Below are 23,721 nucleotides of genomic sequence, written 5' to 3'. Positions count from 1 at the left end.
TCATTCCCTAGCCTGGGAGCTGGGTGTCAGTCACGTGAATCTGTAATTAATCTCGGGGTCGAAGAGCGACTCGCTTCAAGATTACGTTTTATTTTGGCTTGCTGTGGTAGTCATGTGTGTAGCTTCTAGAATACCCGTTAACCTCAGGCTTGTATCGGAAAACATCATTGGACTTTTGTTGGATAGAAGGCTGGGGTTTGTGACAGTGAGAGAGGACATTGCAAGTCTTTTGGACTCTCTCACCTCCTGTAGCGTCCCTAGCAACCGAGCCCCTAGTAACCGCCCGCCCCAAGCCAGGATCTGCGAGGTCGGGGGCGGCGCCAGCTCACCCGCCCCGGGCCGGCGCGGGCGCTGGGGCTCGAGGCGGGGTGATGGCTTCCCCGCAGCGGGCAGCCAGGCAGGCGGCCGCCAGTCTCCACCTGCCGGTGAACACCACCACCGGAGTCAGGGTCGTTCAGTACGAACGCGAAGACCCCTTAGAGTCCTTGGTCGCGGAGGCGTTGGCGGCAGCCATGGAGGAGGAACTGAAGACTGGGATGCGGCAGGCGCGGGCGTCGGTAATGTGGGAGCCAGGCGGGGCGGGAGGGCTGGCCCGGGTCCTCACCGGCGGGGACCCCCTGGAAACGTGGTGCCCTCTGCAGACCCTCCCTCCCTGCTCTCTGCCCCAACTAAAGATTGCTGCAAAACTTTCTTGGAGAGCGTTTGTATGACTGTTTCTAGAGCGTGCAAAGAACAGAACTTCCTATTCTCCAGCATAGTTTGGGAATAAATAATTCTTTAGTTCTTTGATTTTTATTTTCTTTTTACCTTGAGTAAAACTGATGTGCCCATAGTTTTCATAAAACCTCAGATGATAAGCTGTACTGAAAAGTGTGTTTTATCACCTTAAGGTTTTGGTTAGTACTGGATTTTAGCACGGTTCATTAGAAGAGCGGGTTTGAAGTTCTATGGATAGATGCGCCACAGATACAGAGAAATATCTAGATAAACAAATCGCCGAAATCCCAGTGTTTCCTAAAGGGTCATGAGGGTGCAGTGAGGTTTTGTTGTTGTTTTTTCACAAGCCATTTTGAGTATTACGTCCTGGATACGTTTCCAGCAGAAAGGCACAGTCTGTCGTTTGTTCTCTCTACTTTTTCTCAGCAGTATATTTTTACTCTTTGAGAATTTCATACCGTGTATTTTGAACATAATACCCCCCCTCCTCCATCTGTTCTATTCATTGTATTTGTTTGCTTTTAGATTTATGTGTACCACGCAAGGTTCTGGGAGTTACAGATAGTTGTGAGCCACCATGTGGATGCTGGGAGCCAAGCCCAGGGCCTCTTGCAAGAGCAGTTGGTGCTCCTAACAGCTGAACCATCTCAGCTTCCTCATTTTTGTTTGTTTTTTGAGACAGGTTCTCTCTCTGAAGCCCTGGCTGTCCCGGAACTGGCTATGTAGACCAGGCTGGCCTCAAACTCGCAGCACTCTGCCAGCCTCGGCCTCTGCCTGAGTGTTACATTTAAACGCCATGCCCAGCTTCTGGTCACTTTAAAAGTCCGGAACCTGGAGCCTAAGCTAGCACTGTGCTGGTACAATGCACCAGGTACACAGGCTTGTGTCTGCCCCACACTTAGTTTTCTAGTGGTGCCCGCCGGGACTGGATGAAGGCTTTGTTTTGTGCTTGGTAGGCGAGTACTGTACCAACTGAGCCACATCCTTGGCGTTTTTGTTTTTATTTTAGACAGGGTCTCATTTGGTCCAGGTGGCCTCGAACTTGCTATTTATGGCTGAGGATGACCTCACGCTCCTGATCCTCCTGCCTCCATCTTCCAAATACTGGGATTAAAAGCATGAGGCACCATGCCTAGCCAGTGGCAAAACTTTCAAGAACAACTTGAGGTTATCTAGAGTAAAGCAGAGGGAGACCCTGAACACGAGTGAGGTTCAGAAGCCTAGCAGTGGTTAATACTTGATAAAGCTACTGTTCAACCTACACTGGAATAGGGTACAGAAGACAGAATATTGGAAGGTGGGAAGTACTTGGATTCTCTGCTCCTCCCTAGGTGATTTTAGGACTTGATTTCTATTTCCTTATCTATAAAGGGACTGTAATTGTCTCCATTTTCACCTCAATTCAGCTGTTAATAAGAACCAAAAGAGAGAATGAGTGTTATTTCTAAAGAGTAATTTACATAAATTAGTAGTAATTATAACAACTGCCAGTTTGAATAATTCACTCGGAAACTAATTTGTACTTTGGTTTGCTGTGGTAGAAAAGTCCATTCTGCTATAGTTGTAGTTAGAGTCCTGAGTGCACTGTTAACTGGAGATTTATGTTATAAACTGAGTCTGGGTTTCCAGGATCCAAGTAGAAACGTGCTGTGTTGGCATTTGTCTGTGATCCCAGTGTGTGGGGGGTGGGAGATGGGCAAACCTGAGGAGGAGCGTGAAAGAGAGAGCGAGAACGAAGCTCAACATCTGGTAGAGAAATAATAGACAAAAGAGATTAAGGATCAGCCACGGTAGGAGGACTAGGGCAAGGGCCGAGAGGATCCCACGCTAACTGAGGGACAGCGGAGGTATGTGTCAGCTGCTACATCAGGTCCCTAAATGTGAAGAATAGAGAAGTGTCCCCAGAGGGGCGTTCTGTAGGTGGGAAGCCGAGCGGCTGTCCCTCCGGTGGCTTCTGTTTTCCTGAAGAAATAAAAGGGTCAGGAGAGCAACTGGCGGGTAGGTGCAGGAGCAGCCGGAGGAGCAGAGGAAGCCAGGCGTAGTTGCCGGGTGGTGGGAGCCATTTTCAAAAGGAACTCTAGGTGTTGGACAGGCCAGGTGTCTGCTAGACATTGCTCGATGTCTAATTTAGAATTGTGAGTTTGAGGGGGGCGGGGGCTGGAGAGATGGCTCAGTGGTTAAGAGCACTGACTGCTCTTCCAGAGGTCCTGAGTTCAATTCCCAGCAACCACATGGTGGCTCACAGCCATCTATAATGAGACCTGGCGCCCCCTTCTGGCTTACGGGCACACATGGGAGGAATGCTGTACACATAATAAATAAATAAATATTAAAAAAAAAAAGAAAAAAATAGAATTGTGAGTTTGAGACCAGCCTAGACTACGTGGAAAATTCCAGACCTGCCTGGACAGTGTTGCAAGACCTTGCCCCAAAACAAACAAGCAAGCAAACAAATAAATAAATCTCAAACATTAGCTGGGTGCAATTACTTGGGAGGATGAGGTGTGTGTGTCTTGTTATGCCCAAATCTGCGAAGTCCCCCAAAAGCCAACAAGGAGACCGAGTCTCGTATGTAAAAACAAAGAGCCTTTATTTTAAGCAAGTTTGCAAACTCGGTCTCTCTGTATGTCCAATGTATTGGAATAAACAGAGAGCCCCGAGCTCAGTTAGAGTTGGGTTTTTATAGTAGTAAAGGTTGGGGTGAGGGGTTTCTGAGGTTCAGGACCCCTGATTGGCTGACATTTGTCTGGGGTGTCCTGGTGAGGTGTACTGGCAGGTGATCCTATCTACAGTGGTTGGAACGTTAGGCATTTCCTTTGGGTGGTCTGTTCTTGGGTGGTGCTCAGGTAATCTCAGTTTGTGGTTCTTCCTGCAACCAGGTATTGCTCCAGGGTAAACTACTGAGACTCAGATCATATTAAACTTATCTATGGCTGAGTCCTACACTGGCAGGTGATAATGGTTGGAAGTAAAGCACTTCCTTTGGGTGCTCTGTTCATATTTAGCTTACCATGGCTGGCTTCTACATATCTCAGTCAACATTGTTGTAAAACTCCTTCCTTCTTTCCTTCTTCTCTCCCTCCCTCCATTCTTCCCTTCCTTCCTCCTTTCCTCCCTTCCTCTTCCTGTTCCTCCTCCTCTTCCTTCTTTTCTTCTTTTTTGGAGTCAGGGTCTCACTGACCTGGAACTCGTGGAGAAAGGCTGGGTTTCACAGAGATTTACCTACCTCTGCCTCCCAGATGTTGAGTTTAAAGGCATGTGCCACCATGCCTGGGCCCAAAGGATCACGCGTAGAACAGGCTGGCCTCAAAGTCATTGTGTAGCTCAAGATGACCTTGAACTCAGGGTCCTTCTGTCTCTGCCTTCTGAGTGCTGGGATAGGATAGGTGCCACCAGGCTCAGCACTGAAAAGAAGAAAAAGTGGTAAGAATTCCAGAACTTCAGTTAAGCTCTGTAGAGCATGACACAAATAATCTCATGTGGTGCTGATGTTAGTATTGCCTCAGGGCAGAGGCTCGGTTCATCCCTAAGTGGGTCAAGCCAGTATCAGGATTAGCATCTTACCTAGTGGTGTTTACCACTGGAAAAGCTTAACTCTCAATGCGTGGGAAGAGAACCGAGAGTGTTTGTGGTGTTCAGCTCACTAGGTGGTCCTAGGGCAGAGGGCAAAGGTGGAACTAGAACATTCATCTAAACAACCAGGAGTGTTTCTTTGGGACGTTTAGCCTGTGTTGACAGTGAGTGGCCATGTGCAAGCTCCAGTGTGTGAGTGCGCACCCTCAGGCCTCCTCCGCTCCCACGCTGCTGCTTCTCGCCTTCGCGGAGCTCATCCAGACCACAGTGTAAATGGCATAGACCCTTTGAAGAGATTCTCTGGGGGAGACAATCAGCCCAGGGGTGTTCTGTCTGAAAGCTGCCCCCCGTTATCCTAGAGGGCGTAACCCAGAACACACTGGCATTTTCACAGCCTGATTCTCAGGTTTTCATTTATGTTTGGAATGTGAGCCTTTTCCTTCGGCGTGGTTCTTCAGCACCCTGTGCTTCTAGTGGACATCCATTCTTGGCCAGGTGCCTTCCTAGGAGCCGGGAATACAAAAGAACATGCACACAAACTCTCGCCTTTTACCGCTGACTCTGCAGCCGGGGCAGCATGGATGTACAGATCAGGATGGGGAAGATGGTTGATGGTTAAATGCTTGTGTAAAAATACAGCAGAAAGGAGGACTCATGGTGAGTTGGAAGGACTCAGGGTGAGTTGGGAGGACTCAGGGTGAGTTGGGAGGACTTGGGGTGAGTTGGGAGAGCTGTCATTTCAAAGAGGACAGTCAGGGAAGACTTCTGAGGTGGTGTTTGAGTGGAGGGTGAACCTTATGCTGTGCAGTCTCCTGGGGCATGAGCATTCTTGAGAGAGGGGCAAATGCAGGGCCTTGGGGGAATTCTCCCTTCCCTCACCTCCTGGGTCTATTTTTATTTATGTGGGGAGGTGGTCTATGTGAGTGTGGCATGTGTGTGCAGTGCTCATGGAGGCCAGAAGAGGGCACCGGATCCCCTAGAACTGGAATTATGAATTGTGAGTCACCGTGTGAATGCTGGGAACTGAACCTGGGTCCAGCGACCCAATTCTCATTAAATAGCACTTTGGTCCTATGAGTTGTTGATAACAAGTTTCTACTTATCGGTTCTACTGAAGATAAATTGTTTTTTTTTTTAAAGATTTATTTATTATGTATACAACATTCTGCCTCGATGTATGCCCGCACGCCAGAAGAGGGCGCCAGATCTCATTACAGATGGTTGTGAGCCACCATGTGGTTGCTGGGAATTGAACTCAGGACCTCTGGAAGAGCAGCCAGTGCTCTTAACCTCTGAGCCATCTCTCCAGCCCCAAGATAAATTGTTTTATTTTGTTTTCTTGAAGTTATCCCAAGTGGGACAACAACATAAGCCTTTCAAATACTTAAAAAAAAATAGCAGCAAAAATCTGGGACTAGACAGATTGCTCAGTGGTTAGAGCACTTGACACTCTTGCAGGGGACTGGGATTTAGTTCCCAGCACCCACGCTGGGCAGCTCAACGTCATGTGTAACTCCAGGTTCTGGGGGTTGAACTCTCATTTCCGGACTCCATGGGCACCTGCACTTACCTATGCACACATAATTTAAAAATACGTCTGTCTGTCCATCCATCTAGCCATCCTCCCCTCCTTTCCTGTCATGGTGGGAATGAACCCACTGCCTGGTATGTGCTCAGCAGACACTTGGCAGCCGAAGCTGGTTTTTAACAGACTTCTTAAGTTTCCCACTGGAGAGGCTAAGCCGACTTATTCTGTGAAATCAGATCGTTAGGAGTCTAATTTGGGAACATACTTTGTTTCGTTTTCAGCCTGTTCTAGATGGTAGGCTAAATTTAAAACCATGGTTGGCAACCCTTTATGCGTGTATCATACATGATCTCAGTTTTCTCAACTGAGAATATTAAAAATTTTATTTATGAAGAAAGTGAGGGGCTTGGGGGTATATCATATGTATTTGTGTATACCGTCTGTGTGTTCGGGCACACATGTGTGTGTGCATAGAGGCCAGAGAACAACCTCGAGTAATGTTCGTCATTGTTGTTGTTGTGGTGATATTTTTGAGAAAGGGCCTCTCACTGGAACCCAGGACTCACCCATGAGGCTGCAGGGATCCTGTCTCTACCTCCCCAGTGCTGGGACCGCAAGCTTGTGCCACCATGCCTAGCTTTGTTATGGGTTAAGGGACTTGAACTCAGCTTCTTACGCTTGCATGGCAAGCACTTGACCTGCTGAGTTGTTGGCCCAGCTCTAGAAAGTGAGGTTTTTACCTCTGTAGTTGAGTCAGTTAAAGGGGTGAGAGAAATTCCTGTCCAAACCTCTAGTCCTGACTTGTATGTGGAGCGTCTCCAACATACAAGTGTACATGCAGTATTCCTGCACACACTCTTCCCGTGCCCAAAAGTGTCTGCCACCCGTGGGTGTTATTCTCCTTGCTGCCCACAGCAATTGTCTTCTGAAACTCTCTTTGCCCTGTGTCCTTTTCCCCTGCAAGGTCAACCCAGCCTGGGTCCCTGGTCTCTCTCTCTCTCTCTCTCCCCTCAAGAGCTGGCGCTGTCTACAGGAGCAGCAGTCTCTCTTTTCTCAGCAGAAATGCACAATTCAGAAGAGGCTTCTGGTTGGAAGCCTTGTGCCCATGTTCCAGTCTGTCTGCTGCAGTGCTGTGTCCTGACGTGAGTGTTTTCTGTCAGTTACCTAGTAACCTTCCCGTTATAAAATGGACTGAAGCCAGGCATGGTGGAACACGCCTTTAATCGCAGGCATCAGGAGGCAGAGGCAGTCAGGCCACTATTTCAACTGACTTGGTGTATGTAGTGAGTTTGAGGCCAGCCTAGGCTACATCGGGGACCTCTGGAAGAACCAGCATTTGTATCAGCATCAATTAATTTGTTACTTCATTTCAAATACCATCTAATGGGGTTTCTCCTCGCACCAGGCTGGCAGTAACCGCTCTCCTGTGGAAAATGAAGGTGTGACGTTCCAGGACATCATGAACTTTTCTGATATTTACCGCTCCAATGAAGAGTATTTCAGGAAACTCAAAGAGCTGAAGGCTGCCCATGTAGAAACCATGGCAAAATTAGAGAAAATGTACCAGGACAAGCTAAATATAAAAGACATTCGGCCAGTGGTCATCAGGGAAGAGTCCTCTAGTGTCTCCTCTAGGTAAGTTTGAGTTCCGTGTCAGCTGCAGACTGACCTAAGGTAAATACTTTGGGTAACTGTGGAGCAGAATAGCCCAGAGAATTCACCTCTAAACGTAGGCCCTCAGCACACAGCGAGAGCCTCTCTAACAGGCATTGGGGGGTTGATCCCCAGAATTTTCTGGGGGCAAAAGTGAACTTAAGTACGACACTTTTGTTGAAAATGCTTTCCTGCCTTCCACGAGCAACTGAGCGTGACCAGCTGCTCCTGTTTCTGGGTGTCGTGTTGTCCGCGACCTCTTTGGGGGTGTCAGATCTCAGACAGGCCTGGCACAGGAGGTGCAGACTAGGTCCTTCCTAGTATTAGTGATATGTTGAGGTGGGATTTGTTTGTTTGTTTGTTTGTTTTTGACAGGGTTTCTCTATAGCTTTGGATCCTGTCCTGGAACAAGCTTTGAAGAAGACCAGGCTCGCCTTGAACTCACAGAGATCCACCTGTTTCTGCTTTCCAATTAAAGGGATTAAAGGCGTGTACCACCATACTTAGCCAGGCTGGGCCTTTTTAAGTAATGAAAATTAAAGTTCAATTTTAAAAATGGGTTAACATGAGTTCATTAAAGATACAAGTTTTTGGTTCCTGTTTGTTTTTTAAACAATCTAGCTTCAAGGCTCATTTTTACTGTGAACTTGCTTTTTTGAAACTGTAAACTGATCCTTTACCTAATCCAGTTGGTCAGCCGTCCGTGCATCTCCTGTGGCTCAGTTGCTCGTGGGAGGCAGGAAAGTATTTTCAATAAAAGTGTCGTACTTACGTTCAATCCCCCCACACCCAAAGATTCTGGGGATCAAACCCCTGATGCCTGTAGACAGGCTCTCGCTCTGCTGCTGAGATTGACCTTGAACTCCACACCCTCCGGGCTTGGCCTCCCTCAGCAGGCGCTAGCACGTTCAGACTTGGAGCAGGACTAAGGAACAGCAGATCCAGGAGACAGGGAGTAGCCTCCAGGGAAGAAGCAACCGTTTGTACACAGGCATGATGGGAAAAGAAATCAGAAGGGCTAGAGCAGGGAGCATTGAGACTGCCGGGTGAGCAGGGTCAGTCCTGATTGATGAGTGGTCCAGGAGTGGTCAGACATACTCAAGCTTGTGAGTCTGGGAAGCAGAGGGACAGAAGGAACAGCTGACATCTCAGGTCCCGTCTCTGAAAAGTGAGAGAGTTGATGAGAGAATTTATAGTCCCCTCTCAGCTCTATTCTAATAAAAATGATACCTTTCATGATCCGTATACAGCTAGTCTCTTCTAACTGGTTATACCTTCATCTTAGAAAAACCTATAGTCATCTAAACGCTAACGTTTGGCCATATAGAATTGAAAGCGTGCCCTAATTATTTTTTCCTTAGTTCTGCATCGGAACAGAACTGCGCTCACCCTGTCATGTTAGTGACGTCGTTTTCAGAGCCTCAGATAGGCCGGTCGCCCTCGCTGTCCACTACTTCTGACGAGGATCTGCCCAGCCTGGAGAGAGAGACTCCCAGGGAGAGCAGAATGGCAGCCTATGCGAGGGAGCTCATCAACAACATGTGGGTTGGCTTTTCCGTAGAAGATTACATTCAGTATGACTCTGACGTCCAGAGAGCTAAGAAAACAAGGAAGAAACCCAAATCCTGGGTGCCCACGATCACAGTGCCTGTGCCCTTTCAGATGACAGTCAGAGAGCAGAAGAGGCGAGAGGAGATGCTGAAAGCAAGGTCAGGTCTGGAAAGTCGGCAGAAGCTGCCCAAGAGGGACGACGATGAGGACGAGGCTGAGTGTAAGAAGAAATTTCGAGCCAACCCGGTCCCCTCTTGTTTGCTCCTCCCCCTTTATGAGGATCTGGTCAGACAGAGTGAAGAACGGAGGAGGACCGCCAGGGAGAGGAGCAAAGCCGAGCTCCTGTCCTCCCAGAAGCCTTTTAAGTTCATTGCCAGGGAGGAACAGAAGCAAGCAGTCCGCGAAAAGCAGCTGAGAGACCTTTTTAAGTCGAAAAGGAAAACGAAGCGGTTTAAAGCCAGACCTGTGCCTCATTCTATTTACAGGGCAGCTGCAAATGACAAGTCAAAGGAGGAGGAGCTCGGTAGGAACGCCAGGACGCAGTCGAGGGACCGAGAACTGCTGCCGAATTCCTCCGGGCGCTGTAGGCCGGCTTGCAGACATTTACGGGACCCCCAAAGTACCGAAAAGCCGAGGGGTAGACACAGGTGTAGGTGCCTGAGCCCGAATGATGGAGACTTGCCTGAGAAGCACCCGAAGGCGCCGTACTCAGAACACAGCTTTCAGAAACGCTCGACTCTTCGTAAACAGCGTGGTCTTCACGAATCCCCGTGTGACTCTGCTAAAAGACAGAAAGTCTTGGCAGACGTCGGATCTGATGAAGAAAATCGGAAAGAAACATGCTGGCTTTATCTGTCTCCAAGGCGGAAGTCACCAGTCAGGGGTGCGTGTGCAAAGCCCAGGCCTTGTCAGAGCAACCCTCCGATGTCCACCCAGTCTTCCCGAGGGCGGGAACAAGCCATCAGGTGAGGCCCTGGGATGGCGCTGTCTGGCATGTGTCCCTGCCCTGGCATATGCCCCCTGCGGGTTTTAGCCTGGTAACTCTGAAATTACTAACTTCTCTGTAAGGTATGTACTATATGGTAGAGAATCGTTTGCTAGGAATGCTATTCTAAGAAACAGATGTGAGTTCTGTGTTTCCTTGGGAATAGACAAGCTTACACCGTCATCAGTGTTCCTTGGACTTCCAATTTCACACGTCAGATTTTGGTCAAAAGGTTTGCCTTTTTTCAGTCTTTGAATTATTTCTTGTTAAATCTTTGCTGGACAACTTTCTCCTTGGCTTAAAGTGAATTAAGCCTTAGTTTGTTGCCCTCAGGAAATCACTTGAGGAAAAGAAAATGTTGGAAGAAGAGAGAAAGCGGATCCTAGCTAAACAGAAGCAAAGAATGAAAGAATTGCAGAAGCTCCTGGCAACCCGGGTTAAGGCTTATGACTCACACCAGGGCTTAGCCCAGATGTCTAAATCCAGAGTAAACCATCTCAGGTACCACGGGACAGTCCCGACACCCACCGTTGGCTTCCAGGCCCAGTTCTTTTCCTTCCTTGCCTTTTCTTTTCCTTCTTTTTCTTTTCCTTTCTTTTCTTCTTTTTAACTAGCGAATACCTAGATATAAAAATGGTGTGGCATCTTAATTTATGCATTTAAATAATCTTTGACTGTTTGTACTCAACTTTTACATACATATATGCACACATGAGCATACGATGAGAATCAGGGTACACTCACCTCCATAGCAAGAATCACAAGACCATGTGGAACAGAAACATTGTCTGCTCCAGCCATAGTCAATAGCTGTGCTTAAACTAAAACCCTTTTGTTCATTTATAAATTACATAAACACTTGGCATATGCATACATATATACACGCGTTTATATGGTACTGGGCTATGTGGGTCAAACCCAGGACCGCATACATGCCAGTGAAGCGCAGACTCTACAACTGAGCTTGCCTTGCCTGTGTTGCTTGTGATTGTCCAGTCCCTCATTGAAAACAGTCTCTAGCACTGAGCTACATCCCAGCCGAGAATATTCTTTTTCAATTAAATAATTGGAGGAGTTTTAAGTTTGTACAAAGTGCAGTGGCTCGAATGATTGCATTGTGGGTACACACTGCACCTGTGACTGTTTCCTGACGACCAACAGCAGCTGCAGAATGCTCTGTTCTCTTGAGCAGAGTTGAGAACCAGTGTTGCAAACATTGCGCATACAAATGGTCATGTTTAAGCAAGAAAATCTCTCCTCCAAAGTTGGGTAAGTAATATGATTTATTAACCTTTAATATGATTTTTAAGAACCAAATAAACATATTTGCTCTTAATTACAATGAATATTCCTTTATAGTATAGCAATAGCCCACTAATAGAGCCTCGTTTGAAATCAAGCCAAAAATTCCCTAGGAATGCAATATTTACCTATGGAAGTTAGTAACTCGCTGTAAGTAAGCATAACTATTGTAAAATATAATTATTTTCTGTACCCATGAAACTCTCTTGTCTTGGTTACTTTTAGTATATTTTACATAGGGAAAACAGTGCCCTTTAATTCGCTGTGGAATCTGCTCCAAAGAATAAGTACAGTGATATTCATCCGGTGTTGCTGCTGACCTTGCGGCGATCCCCTTTGCGGGAGAAAAGAAAACCAGAGTCTTGGTTTGAGAGAATTTTCTTTAAAGATCGTGGATTTGGACCAGATCTTCTTGGTTTTGTATACTTATAAGTAAGACACTTTCCGGGCCAGTTTCAAGGTGTTTTTTTATACTGTCTGTCTTGAAGAATTGAAATCAAAGTGCCCATGCTGGCCCCAGGTTTTCGCTCTGAACCTACGAGAATCTTACCAGTCTAGAAATGGAGCCGCGCTGAACTGTGTGCTCTGGATTCCTAGTTCGTCTTCTGAAGTAAATGTCCTAATGTAGCTTCCACAGCTGACCTTTTAAAATGCCGTTCCCTTTATCTGATTCTAGAAAGAGTGAGAAGGCAAGGATGAAAGAATATTGGCAAGAACTGGAAGAGCGAGCTGAGAAGCTGCAGAAGAGGCCGCTGCTGTTTGAACGAGTTGCCCAGGTGGTGTTTGTTGGCATCTAGAACATTCCCTGCTGTCTGTTTCTGTGCCTCTAGCTCCCAAGCTTGGGCTTCATCTTTTCTGTGTGTCCTGTTATTGTTGAGACATGCTGTTTCCAGGGCAGCTTCACTGATCCAGTTCACCAAGGAGGTAATTTTGCTTAAGATCTGAGGAGGCTCGTAGCTCAATAAAGAACATTCCGTTAAACCAGCGTACCTCCATTAACCCGGCGTACCTCAAGACATTCTTGCCACAGTCTGCGTTAGTGCCTGGTGTTTCTGAGACAGGGCTTCTCTGTAGCCCTGGCTGACCTCAAATTCACAGAGATCCATGTGCCTCTGTCTCCCGCTAGGGTTGAAGGTGTGTCCCACTTCACCTAGCCAGTGCCTGTACTTTTTAGTCATCCTGGTTCTGTTGTTCCCATGAGGCTTTAGGATATTGTTGGGAGACCTTTGATGAATTGATCCATTTGGTTGGAGCCAGTGTATGCAACACAGTGAGACCCTGTCTCTTAAAAACATTTTAAATTTGATATTTATTTATTCATTTAAATTATTTTATGGCTTTGAGTGTTTTGCCTGCATGCGTGTCTGTACATCACGTGCATGCATTGCCTGCAGAGACCAAAGGGCACTGGATTGCCTGGAACTGGAGTTGTGAGCCACATATGACTGCTGGGAATTGAGCTCAGGCCTCTCTGAGAACAAGCGCTCTTCAACTTCAGCTAGCAAGTTCTCCTTCAACTCTAGTTAGCAAGAACACACTGCTACCTCTTCTAGATTAATTCTACAGAATTTGATTTCCAGCCAGGCAGTGGTGGCACATGGGAGGCAGAAACAAGCAGATCTCTGAGTTCAAGGCCAGCCTGATCTACAAAAGCTAGTTCCAGGACAGGTTCCAAAGCTACAGAGAAAGAAACCCTGTCTTGGGGAAAAAAAAAAGAAAAGAACAAGCGCTCTTAACCACTGAGCCACCTCTCCAGGCCTAAAAGCATCAAAAGGCAAAATGCAGATCTTTCTGCTTTTCCATTCTCCTGTCAAAATGGGTGCGAGTTGGTCCACCTCGACAGCAGTGCCGTCGTCCATTCCCGTGGGTCCCATTCCTCCCTGTTTTCAGCTCTCAAGGCTCTTATCATTGACATCCCCAAGATTACCTCTGGAAGGGGAGGGAATCCTATAACTCAGGTCCAAAGAAGGGGGCTAATCTGGTTTATAGTTAGCAAACGGTAAACTGGGATCAGAATCTGAGTTGCTCAGCTTCCCTTAGCCCTTCCTCCTGTGGCATGACTTCAGTTGGTATTAATAATAAAAACCCAGAGTCAGATACTGGGGTTAATGCTGAAGCTCAGAAAAGCAGAGTACCAGCCGCTAGAGAGTTCTTTCACCTCTACCAGTGCTCAGACCACAGGGGTGACCCTGGGTACCCTGTCCTCAGACTGCATCCTCAGACTGCAACTGTCTCTACGAAATCTCAGATGCAGTCAAGCTCCTCTCTCCCCCTGCTTTACATTCCTCTCTCGGCCCAGCCATATCCCTTCTGTCTCCACCTCCAAGTACTGGGAGTAAAGGTGTGAGCCACCACCGCCTGGCCTCTAGTTGCTACCTCTGCACTCTGATCTTCAGAAACAAAATATCACCACAGCTCCCAAAGGATGAAATTCTAGGTCGCAGCACAGAGGTAAAGTCCCCGTGCTTCTTCTAGCCTTTGTTTTGGAGACTGGTCCCATGTATCTCAGGCCTCAAACTCCAGCAAAGCCAAGGTGAACCTGAACTTGTAACCTCTGCCCTGAGTGCTGAAATTACAGGTGTGTACCACCACAACTGATTTTCTGTGTGGGGTCAGACTCAGAGCTTCACGCCGGCAGGGCAGACAATCTGCTTCAGCCCTGTCCCCAGCCATCCCGTGTCCCTCTTCACTCTCCGAAGCTTTCCCTTTCCCTGTTATATCCTTTACCCGTGGCTCTGCCAGACTGACAGATACCACCCTCTCCTTTTTGGATTTTTGTTTGTTTGTTTGTTTTAGACAGGATTTCTCTGTGTAGCTCTGGCTGTCCTGGAACTCACTCTATAGAGCAGGCTGGCCTCAAACTCAGAGATCCACCTGCCTCTGCCTCCCCAGTGCGGGGATCAAAGGCGTGCGCCACAGTGCCCAGCCGTAGTTCTCAGTCTTAGATGCCATGACATTAGATCATTAAAGATAAAATCATCAATACTGTTCTCTTTACTTCATGGAGAAAAAAAAGGAACATTTACAGCAAGGTCTTGTCTGAAAAAAAGAATAAGGCACCATTGCCACAAGTTAAAGTCAGTCTTTTTTTTTTTTTTTTTTTTTTTTGGTTTTTCGAGACAGGGTTTCTCTGTGGCTTTGGAGCCTGTCCTGGAACTAGCTCTGTAGACCAGGCTGCTCTCGAATTCACAGAGATCCGCCTGCCTCTGCCTCCCAAGTGCTGGGATTAAAGGCGTGCGCCACCACCGCCCGGCTAGTCAGTCTTTTTTTGAGGCAGGTCTCAAGTAGCCTAAGCTGGCCTTGGACAAAGCCAAGGGCGACTTTGGGCTTCTCATCTACTGCTGCCTTCTGAGAGCTGGGATTGCAGAGTGTGTAGGCACTCCTGGTTTACATGGTACTGGGGACTGAACCCGGGACTCCGTGCTTCCTAGACAAGCCCCCTCCCAGTGGGTATTCCTGCTTAGTCCCGGGATGTTCTCAGTGCGTTGAAGTTGTTTGGCTTCATTCACTTCTGTAGTCTCCGGGGCACAGTTCTCATTTCTCACTTGGTTTTCAGTTCATCACAATTTCTGCACACATTTTCATTTCTTTGTACATGTGTGCATCCGTGTGTGTGTGTGTGTGTGCGTGTGTGTGTGCCAGAGGTCAATGTTAGGTATCTTCTTCCATCACTCTTCATTTGATTTTTGAGGCAAAGTATCTCAGTAAACCCAGAGCTCATGAATTTGGTTAGGCAAATACAGTGGTGCATGCCTTTAATCCTAGCATTTAGCGGGGTGGGCACAGAGACTGGGGGAATCTCTGTGAGTTTGAGGGTAGCCTGGTCTACACAGGACCAGGACAGACAGTACTACACAGTGAGACCCTGTCTCATTTGCATTGTTTAAAAACATTGGTAGTTTACCAGAAGTTTTAAGCTGTGTGTCTTTTTCAGTCTCCCAAGAGTATCTGGGAAGCCATGATAATCCCTCACAATTGATCTTGCTATTTTGTCTTCTGTGGAACCCTAGGTTGAACAACCGTGGTTTCCTGTCTTCTTGGGTGTTGATGGGTGCTGTCTCACACCCTGCATATGGGCTGCTATTGGTCCGCGGGAGCTGGGCTGTTCCTTGCGAACCTTGCTTTAGGCGGATTGGAGGTTCGTTGGGAATTCTTGGCCTCAGATCTCCTGTAAGATCCACTCAGAGGCACAAAGATTGGGCTGAAGCCAACCAAGCACCTTGTCCCCATGTAGCTGGTTGAAGCCTGTGGGCTCCTGGCCGCTTTTCAACTTGTGACAGCTCTGCCGTGTTTTTTCCAGTCAGGATCCATGCTGTGTAGCCCTTCCTGACTTGGTGGCCAGGCTGTCTACTTCACCTGCCGTCTTCTGGGGTTGAAGGCTTTTTGTTTTTAGGTTTGGAGTTTTTGTTTGTTGGTTTGGTGTTTCTGTGGTGGTATTAGAGATTTAACTCAGAGCCCCAAACATGCCTGTATAAACACCCCACCATTGAGCTACACCCCTAGTCCTCACGCCTGTATAAACGCCCCACCATTGAGCTACACCCCCAGTCCTCATGCCTGTATAAGCACTCCACCATTGAGCTACACCCCCAGTCCTCAATTAGCTGCAACCGTGAAAGGATCATTAACCCCCCTGTGGACCTCCAAGGAGTGACATTCAAGAGATTTGAACTCGGCTCTAAATATCCCCCTTTTCTCACATAAAGTAAAGATGACAGTATGGATGATTTCATCTTTCATGGTCTGATGTCATGGCATATAAAGACAGAACTACACCGGTGCATAGAAGAGCCGATCAGCCACTACCACGTGTGCCTGCATTCCGAGCTGAAGCAGACACATGACCTTTGTTTTTTAGATAGGTCTTGCTGTATATCCCTGCTGGCTGGTCTGGAACTCACTATGTAGGCCAGGCTAGCCTTGAAATTGTTTTTTTTTGGGGGGGGGCGGGGTTTCTCTGTGGTTTTGGAGCCTGTCCTGGAACTAGCTCTTGTAGACCAGGCTGGTCTCGAACTCACAGAGATCCGCCTGCCTCTGCCTCCCAAGTGCTGGGATTAAAGGCGTGGGCCACCACCGCCCGGCTAGCCTTGAAATTGTGTTAACCCTCTTCCAGCCTCTGCCTCCTGAGTACCAGGATTGGATCACATGTGGCTCATTCTCTGTCCTTACTGATCTTTTCTGGGGGGTAACTTTTGCTAAAAGTTTACCACAGTGTAACAAGTTATTGCAGATCATCCCTCTGCCTCCTCCTCTAGAGGTCACCGCCTCTAACCTGGGATCAGCCTTGCCTGGTTTGCAGCTTTTCCTGTCTCTGGACTTGCAGTGACTGAGTCTACTGGTTGTATTCTTTCGTGTTCTTCTGAGTCTTCCTTTTGCGCACTGTTACATGTCTGAGTTTCTTGCCAGGCCATGGTTTAGATAACTGGTCTCCTTATATTCATTGGTTCATTCTTTCTATCTGTGACTGTAATGTAGCCTGCTTGCTCATCCAGATGTTGACTCTTTGGGCTGCTCACAGTTTGGCTATTACAGACAGTACTGGCTTGCACATTCTTGTGCCTGTCCCCTGGGTCCGTGCCTAAATGTGTCAGTCACAGAAAAAGCATGTTTCAGTCGCCAAGACTGTCAGTCTTAGTTTTCACTGGTGCTCTGAAATCCATACCTCTTAACAGAACGTCATGGCTTTTGCTCCCGTCTGAAAAGGTTTGTCTCTCCTGTAGAGGAATGCAAGGATAGCAGCGGAAAAGCGCTATGCTAACACCCTAAAAGCACTAGGACTGCCTGAGGAGTTTGTTTCAGAGAAAGGCCGTGGTGGAAAAGTGCCTGAGGACTTCACCAGGCAAGAGCTGAGAAGCCGCACGTCGGATAAAGAAAGGTAGCATGCTGTGGGGAGGCATGTGCTGCGTGGATGCATTGCTGCGGGGAGGCATGTGCTGCAGGGACGCATGTGCTTTGGGGGCGCATGTGCTGTGGGGTGCATGTGCTGCGGGGACGCACGTGCTGTGAGGATGCATTGCTGCAGGACGCATGTGCTGTGCTTTTTGTTGTTTTAAAGCCTTTTACTTAAGGGAGCACGTGGGAACCGTTGTAAAATATACTGATATTTACCATATTTGATGCAATGTAAGTATTACACAGTGATAAAGCATTTTGTTCTTACAGCAAGTGTATATTTCTGACACATTATAAATGTGTGTGTGTGTGTAGCCTGCTTTTGTTTGACATATAAGGAGTCACCAGTCAGTGGTGCACACCTTTAATCTGAGCACGAGGGAGGAAGAGGTGGGTGGATCTCTGTGAGTTCGAAGCCAGCCTGGTCTACAGAGTCAATTCCAGATCAAACAGGGCTATATAAAGAAATCCTGTCTCATAAAACCAGGAAAAAAAAGAAAGAGAGAGAATAAAAAAGAAAGGGAAGGAAAGAAAAAGAGAAAAAGAAAGAAAGAGATAAGGAGTCAAGTTTTAGAATGATTTGGTTGTCCGGGAACACTTGAGTTTCCCACTGGTGCTTCCGTAGTTCTCCTGGTAGCTGCCGGAGCCGGCCTTACGTGGTGGCACGGTAACACAGGGCCGTGTACCTTCAAAACCTACGTGTTTTTCCTTTGATAGATTGATAACATTTCTCCCTATAGCTCTTATGAAGAAGAAAAAGAGAATGAGGATGAAAACTGTTTAAGTGATGCCAACAGCCAGGATTCTTGCAAGGAAAACACTGAAGATGTTAAAGAAAGCAGAGAAGAAAATTCCGAAGACTGAACCCGAATCACAAGGCTGCCTCTCCCTGAGCCTTTCTGTGTGCAGCCTCAGGGTCAGGACCTCAGCCCTGCCCTTGTGGTGTCGTGAGCATGTGCTGGGACAGCTCGCACACATGTAGGACTGCTGAACCAGGACATCATGTCTGGGACAGGCTGAGTCCACACAGCGGGTGACTGTTTGCTCGATGACAGCTGTGCCCCCTGCAGTGTGGAAATCGCTCTGTATGCTGCTTGTGGTTCTGTTTGTGTTTTCGAAAGTGTTTGCGGATTAGAGAGCCACAGCCATCACAGGTGGATCAGTTCTGGGAATGCACATTCGCATTTGGTAGGGAAGAGTTTGGTATTGAGAGACCTATTAGCTTTTGAAGATCTATTTTTAATTTTACTAAGTATTTTCAATTTTCTCTGAACCATTTTTAAATATGTAATATACAGAAAAAGATAGGTACTTAGAAATTCACAGTAATTTCTGCACTGAAAATCTACTGCTAAATTGTCCACACTATGGCTACGTTTTCTTCCTCCCTCCCTCCCTCCCTCCCTCCCTCCCTCCCTCCCTCCCTCCCTCCCTTCTTTCTTTCTTTCTTTCTTTCTTTCTTGATTTTGCCCTTTTTTTGGTGGAGATTAAATCCAGGGCTTACACATACTTCACATGAATTCTACCATTGAACTACACCCCTAATGCCCCTAATTTTTTTGACAGGTAAAGTATTAAGGTAATTTATGTTACTTTTAAAAATCCTGTGTATTATTGCATATAGAGTCATTTTGGCCTTGGTGTGTGGTAGTCTGTTTGTTTGTTTGGTTTTGGTTTTTTTGTTTTGTTTTTTTTTTTTTGTTTTGTTTTTCGAGACAGAGTTTCTCTGTGGTTTTGGAGCCTGTCCTGGAACTAGCTCGGTTTTGGTTTTTTGATACAGGGTTTCTCTGTGTATCTCTGGCTTTCCTGGAACTTGTTCTGTAGACCAAACTGGCCTCAAACTCAGAGCTCCGCCTGCCTCTGCCTCCAGAGAGCTGGGATTAAAGGCAGCACCCCCACTACTCAGCGTGTGTGGTAATCTTAACTGAGAGATACAAGCCCCTGTTCTAAATATGCTGAAATTGTCATCCTAATTTGCCAAAGGAAAATCCTAAAAGTAATTCAAATTTACTGTTTTTATTGCTAACTTACTTGTGCTTAACTATGTACACACTGTTGCAAATTTACTGTCACTGTTCAAGGTTTAATTTGATCTTGAGTCATTTTTCCCTCTTTAAGCACATTTCTGTTTTGGAAATTAAAGCTCATCTTTAAAATGCTTCAGGGTAAGACATTGCGTGTCTAACAATTAGCTTTACAAAGGACGAATAATAGAGGCGGGTGAGGGCCTCTCCCAGCCACCTCAGTACGCTTGGTAAGGTGTGTTCTCAGCTGGGGCGCTTGTTCAGTCACTCGCCAGTATTTTTAGATCGCAGCATTTGAGAAGAGTTGCGTTCGTGTTGCATTAGCGGCTCACGCAGGGTCGTGCATGCGGTAGACAACTTAATGCAGGTCTGGATAAGTGGATGAATGGCTTCCAATTATAGCTACTTCAGAGTGATTTAGAAACATTTCCAACTTACTGAGGGCTTGTAAAACAGCCCACAAACTGTCATATTTAGAAGGTTACTTCTCTCGATTTCATGGAGAGAGTGTGGTTTGAGGACAGTAACGACTTCAGGATCGGTCTTCAGTTTTCTTACCTGCTGAGATGTGGAAATCTGTAGCAGCCTGCTCCTAGTGCAGGGGAGGAAACCCGGGCAAAGCCCCTCCCCAGCCTCTTTGTTGTTTTCTGTCGTTTGGCTTTGCTTGTTTGTTTGAGAGCTTGCTTTGTAGCCCAGATTGGCCTCAAATTTTCAATCCTATTTTAGCCTCCAGAGTGCTAGAATTACAGATGAACAACCCATCCCCAAGACTTTATACTTTTTCCTTCCTTCCTTCCTTCCTTCCTTCCTTCCTTCCTTCCTTCCTTCCTTCCTTCCTTCTCCTCCTCCTCCTCCTTGTTCTCCTCCTCCTCCTTCTCCTCCAGGGTGTAGCCTTGGCTGTTCCAAATCTTATTCTGTAGACCAGGCTGGCCTCAAACTCAAAGATCTGCTTGTCTCTGACTCTCTGTGTACATCTGTGTGCAGGTATGTGAATGTGAATTCAGGTGCCTAGGGAGGTCAGAAGAGTGTGTCAGCTTCCCTGGCATTGGGGTTCCAAGTGTTTTAAGCTGACTGCTGTTGGGTACTAGAAGCCAAGCTTGTGTCCTTTGCAGGAGCAGTGCATGCTCTTAGGCACTGAGCCGGCTCTCCATGTCCAACCAGCTTGATACTGTAATTGCAAAATTATCATTAGGTCTCAGGAATGATCTCCAAAAAAGACCAAGAAAAGAATATGGCTCATGGTTTGGTTGGCAACTATTTTCTTCCTTTTTTATAATTTTTTTTAGAGATTTATTTTTACTTTATGTGTGGGTTTCTGCCTGCATGTGTCTTGTCTGTATACCATGGACAATAGAGTGCACTGGGAATAGGGTGTCAGATTTCCTGGAACTAGAGTTGCCATTGGTTGTTAACCTCCTGAGGGTGTTTGGAATTGAACCTGGGTCCTCTGGAGCGGCCAGTGCTCCCAAAGGCCTCTTACTGTGTTTTTATGTTGCTGAGGCTGGCACTGTGCTCAATGAAGACAGAAAGAAAACCCTCTATTCTGAGCTTTCCTTGCAGCTAGGAGGGTGTATTATACCATATTAGCCAGGAAGAAGTGAGCTTGGGAACCCTCTGGAGGGTCTTAATTCAAGAGATGTAGCTGGATCCTTGTCTCCACTGTCTGCGATGCCGAACATGCAGCGAGAGTCATCATTTACTGTTTGAGGACTGCTTACTTTTCCAAGAAGAAAGGTAACTGCGTTAACCTGTGAGGATGGAACCACAAAATAGGCTGTCAACGTGGAGCACAGCACCGGAGCCTTGCTTGAGTAATATTTCTGTTCTCTTTGGACTATTAATAAAGAGCATGACCACCTCTTCTTGGGGACTGTTGACTGTTAAGAGTCACTTGGGAGGGGTGCCATTGCTGCTACGGGCCTGTTGTAAAGAAGGGGTCCTGAGGAAAAGGAAGGTATTGAGGGTGAATATAGACCTTGTATGTGTGTGCACAACCCAGCAGGTAAAGGAAAAGAGCGTGGTGTAGTTTGCCACAAAGATAAGCTATCTCATCATGCTTTAGGATGGAAGAAACTACAGCTCCCATCTGCCACCCCTGAAGGCTGTGCCAAGAGATGTGTGGCAGGAAGCAGGGCAGGAGAGAACCAAAGAAAGTCAGTATTCCAGACATGATGGCTCAGCTCCATCTTGTAATCCCAGCGCGCAAGAGGCTGGGGCAGGAGAATTGCTTTGAGTTCAAGGCATCCTAGGCTACATAGAGAGTTTCTGGGTTAGCCTGTTTATATCTGATCTCAAAAAAAAAAAAAAAAAAAAAAAGATAAAATAGTTCATTAAAGATAATAATCTGAATACATACAATACTGTGAAATGCATTTTTCTTGCTATTCATCCCATATCAATTTTTCAGAACTTTGTTCCTCCACAGTTTGGTGAGATTTTATAACTCTTATTGTCGGGGCTGTGGGGACCAACCCTGCTCGGCCTCAGTTTCCCTTTCTCACGAGGATGCTGCGGATCAGTGTTTCCTGTCATGAAGCTGTCAGGTTGCTTGTCTCTGTCCAGCTGGGAAAGTGGGATTGGCTAGAAGGGGCAGTTGTTTAATTTCAGAGTCATCAGAGGAGTGATTTCTAAAGAGAGGATTTTGGAGAATTTAGATGCACACATGAGAAGAGCCACTCGTCTCATTCCCCTTAGGAGCTTACTCTGTGGGTGTGCAGTGTTTGCGGCAGCTCACATTTTTCACTGGCGTCTCATCCAGGCTACAGGCAGGTCGTGTGTCCCTCCCACGTCACAAGGCAGGAAGGATACAGGCTAGGGAGATGCCACGGCCTCGTCTCTTACCGCAGCGCGGAAGTTTATTTGCAATCTTGAGTAGAAGTACTCTATTAAATCTTTTCGTGTTGGAGGCATAACTTGGGTCGCACGCTTGCCTAGGATGCCCAAGGCCTGGGTTTGATCTCCATCCCCGAAGAGAATAAAATAAAAAACCCAAGGGCTTATAGTGATAAATAATACACAAGCAGGAATGCACTACACACGTGGTTGGTTTATCTGGTTTCTGTCGGGTCCAGAAATACGTGCTATCTTCTGGAAAAAATATGTGAGCAGGACTCAGTGCCGCCACAGTCATAGTTAAACCACTGCAAATCACATCAGATTGCTTTCTTTTTCACTTTCGATTTTGAGGAATTTCAAACCTACACATTTGAAGGAGCCTATCCATGTGTTTTAGCCTGAGTTGTTACAGTCACTCAGCGTTTTGCCAGGTTTGTCCTCCGTACACGCGCGCGCGCACACACACGCGCACAGCGTGCGTGCGCGTTTCTCAGCTCAAGCGAGGGCATTATGATAGACAAAGGTTGCTATGCCTCAGATCTACACCCTCGGCCCCCACACCCATCCTGTCATCCTCTGAACCATTTGACAGTGTTTGCTTAATCGTGACATTTTTACCCTAACTACTTCAGTTGTATTCTGTAAAACCACAGAGCCATTATAATGCCTGAAAAATCTAATATACCAAGAACATACATATGTGTGTGTTTATATTCTTTTCTTGGTACTGAGGTTGTATCCCTACCACTGAGCTGCATCCATGACCAAAAATATCTAACATTGATTAAATACTTCTCTCTCGAATACAGTCTATCTCCAGTTTCCCCAAATATTATCTGACTTGGTTTTTCTCCCAGTTCTGGGTTCATGGGCAACAATAACATACTGATAATGTATACACTTTGTGGGGGCATTCCGTGAGGAGGAGGCACAGACGGTCTGTTTCTACCATCTCTGTTGATACTGAATTTGATCACTTCAAGTGTTACTGTTACATGCTTGCATTGTACGGTCTTCTGTGTCTTTCTGATAACACGGTGGGGTAGGTGTGAGTAATGCCTTAATACTATAAATATCTGCCCTCCAGCAGATTTCTCACCCAGTAATTTTAATAGCCATGGATAATCTTCCCTGAATGTGTTGTGATTCTGGGGCTTGTAAAATGGCCATTTTCTGATTGTTTATCCCTTCTGGATTAGAAGGCTTCCTGCTTCATTATGTGAGGTGTCACCATGGCTGAGGAATTCATTTTTCCGTGTGTTGTAATTATCGTCACTAAATTCTTAGACTTGTGCTCAGGTTGTCCTGAATTTGGCCAGCATGAGGCCCCAAGCTGGCTCCTCACCAGTTGGCTTATTTCCTCACCTTCAGGCACAACAACAGTTTTAAGAACCAACTTATATTTCCCTGCCCAGATCTGGAATCGCTCGTTTCTTTAAGAAGTTCAAAAACCATTTATGGAGAATGGTGTTTCTCCGTAATGTAACGAGACCACTGCTGGGCCTGCCTTGCAGATGCTAATGTGACCAACAGACCTAGTAAGTTCAAGTAAGACTCAGAGTTTGGAGACTTTAAATCCTATTAAATGTGTACAGTAACTTCTGTATGTAAAACCTTTGATATCTATACACTTAAAAACAAACAACAAAAATCCCAGGCCA

General features: G+C 46.6%; 1 protein-coding gene across 5 annotated transcripts; it reads left to right on the top strand.

Annotated features, from left to right (window-relative positions):
• The first annotated feature begins 332 nt into the window (after nucleotides 1-332).
• On the top strand, nucleotides 333-21,487 carry Fam161a (FAM161 centrosomal protein A). Of its 5 annotated transcripts, XM_057772223.1 has the most exons (7): nucleotides 333-557; nucleotides 7,224-7,453; nucleotides 8,833-9,987; nucleotides 10,341-10,508; nucleotides 11,986-12,085; nucleotides 17,030-17,184; nucleotides 17,942-21,487. In XM_057772223.1, exons 1-7 carry the CDS (start codon nucleotides 372-374, stop codon nucleotides 18,063-18,065), a joined length of 2,118 nt encoding a protein of 705 aa, XP_057628206.1. In that variant the 5' UTR covers nucleotides 333-371; the 3' UTR covers nucleotides 18,066-21,487. The 5 variants fall into 5 exon arrangements, 4 of the variants coding, with proteins under 4 accessions (XP_057628206.1, XP_057628207.1, XP_057628208.1 ...); XR_009057261.1 differs by lacking the exon at nucleotides 17,030-17,184 and having other exon boundaries at nucleotides 10,341-11,276; nucleotides 17,942-17,970; XM_057772224.1 differs by lacking the exon at nucleotides 10,341-10,508.
• The last annotated feature ends 2,234 nt before the right edge of the window (nucleotides 21,488-23,721 follow it).

Source organism: Chionomys nivalis, chromosome 6, assembly GCF_950005125.1.
Source record: "Chionomys nivalis chromosome 6, mChiNiv1.1, whole genome shotgun sequence".
In the NCBI taxonomy this organism is placed as follows: domain Eukaryota; kingdom Metazoa; phylum Chordata; class Mammalia; order Rodentia; family Cricetidae; genus Chionomys; species Chionomys nivalis.
The sequence above is the reverse complement of the archived record's forward strand: the minus strand, read 5'-3'. Positions and strand labels throughout refer to the sequence as shown.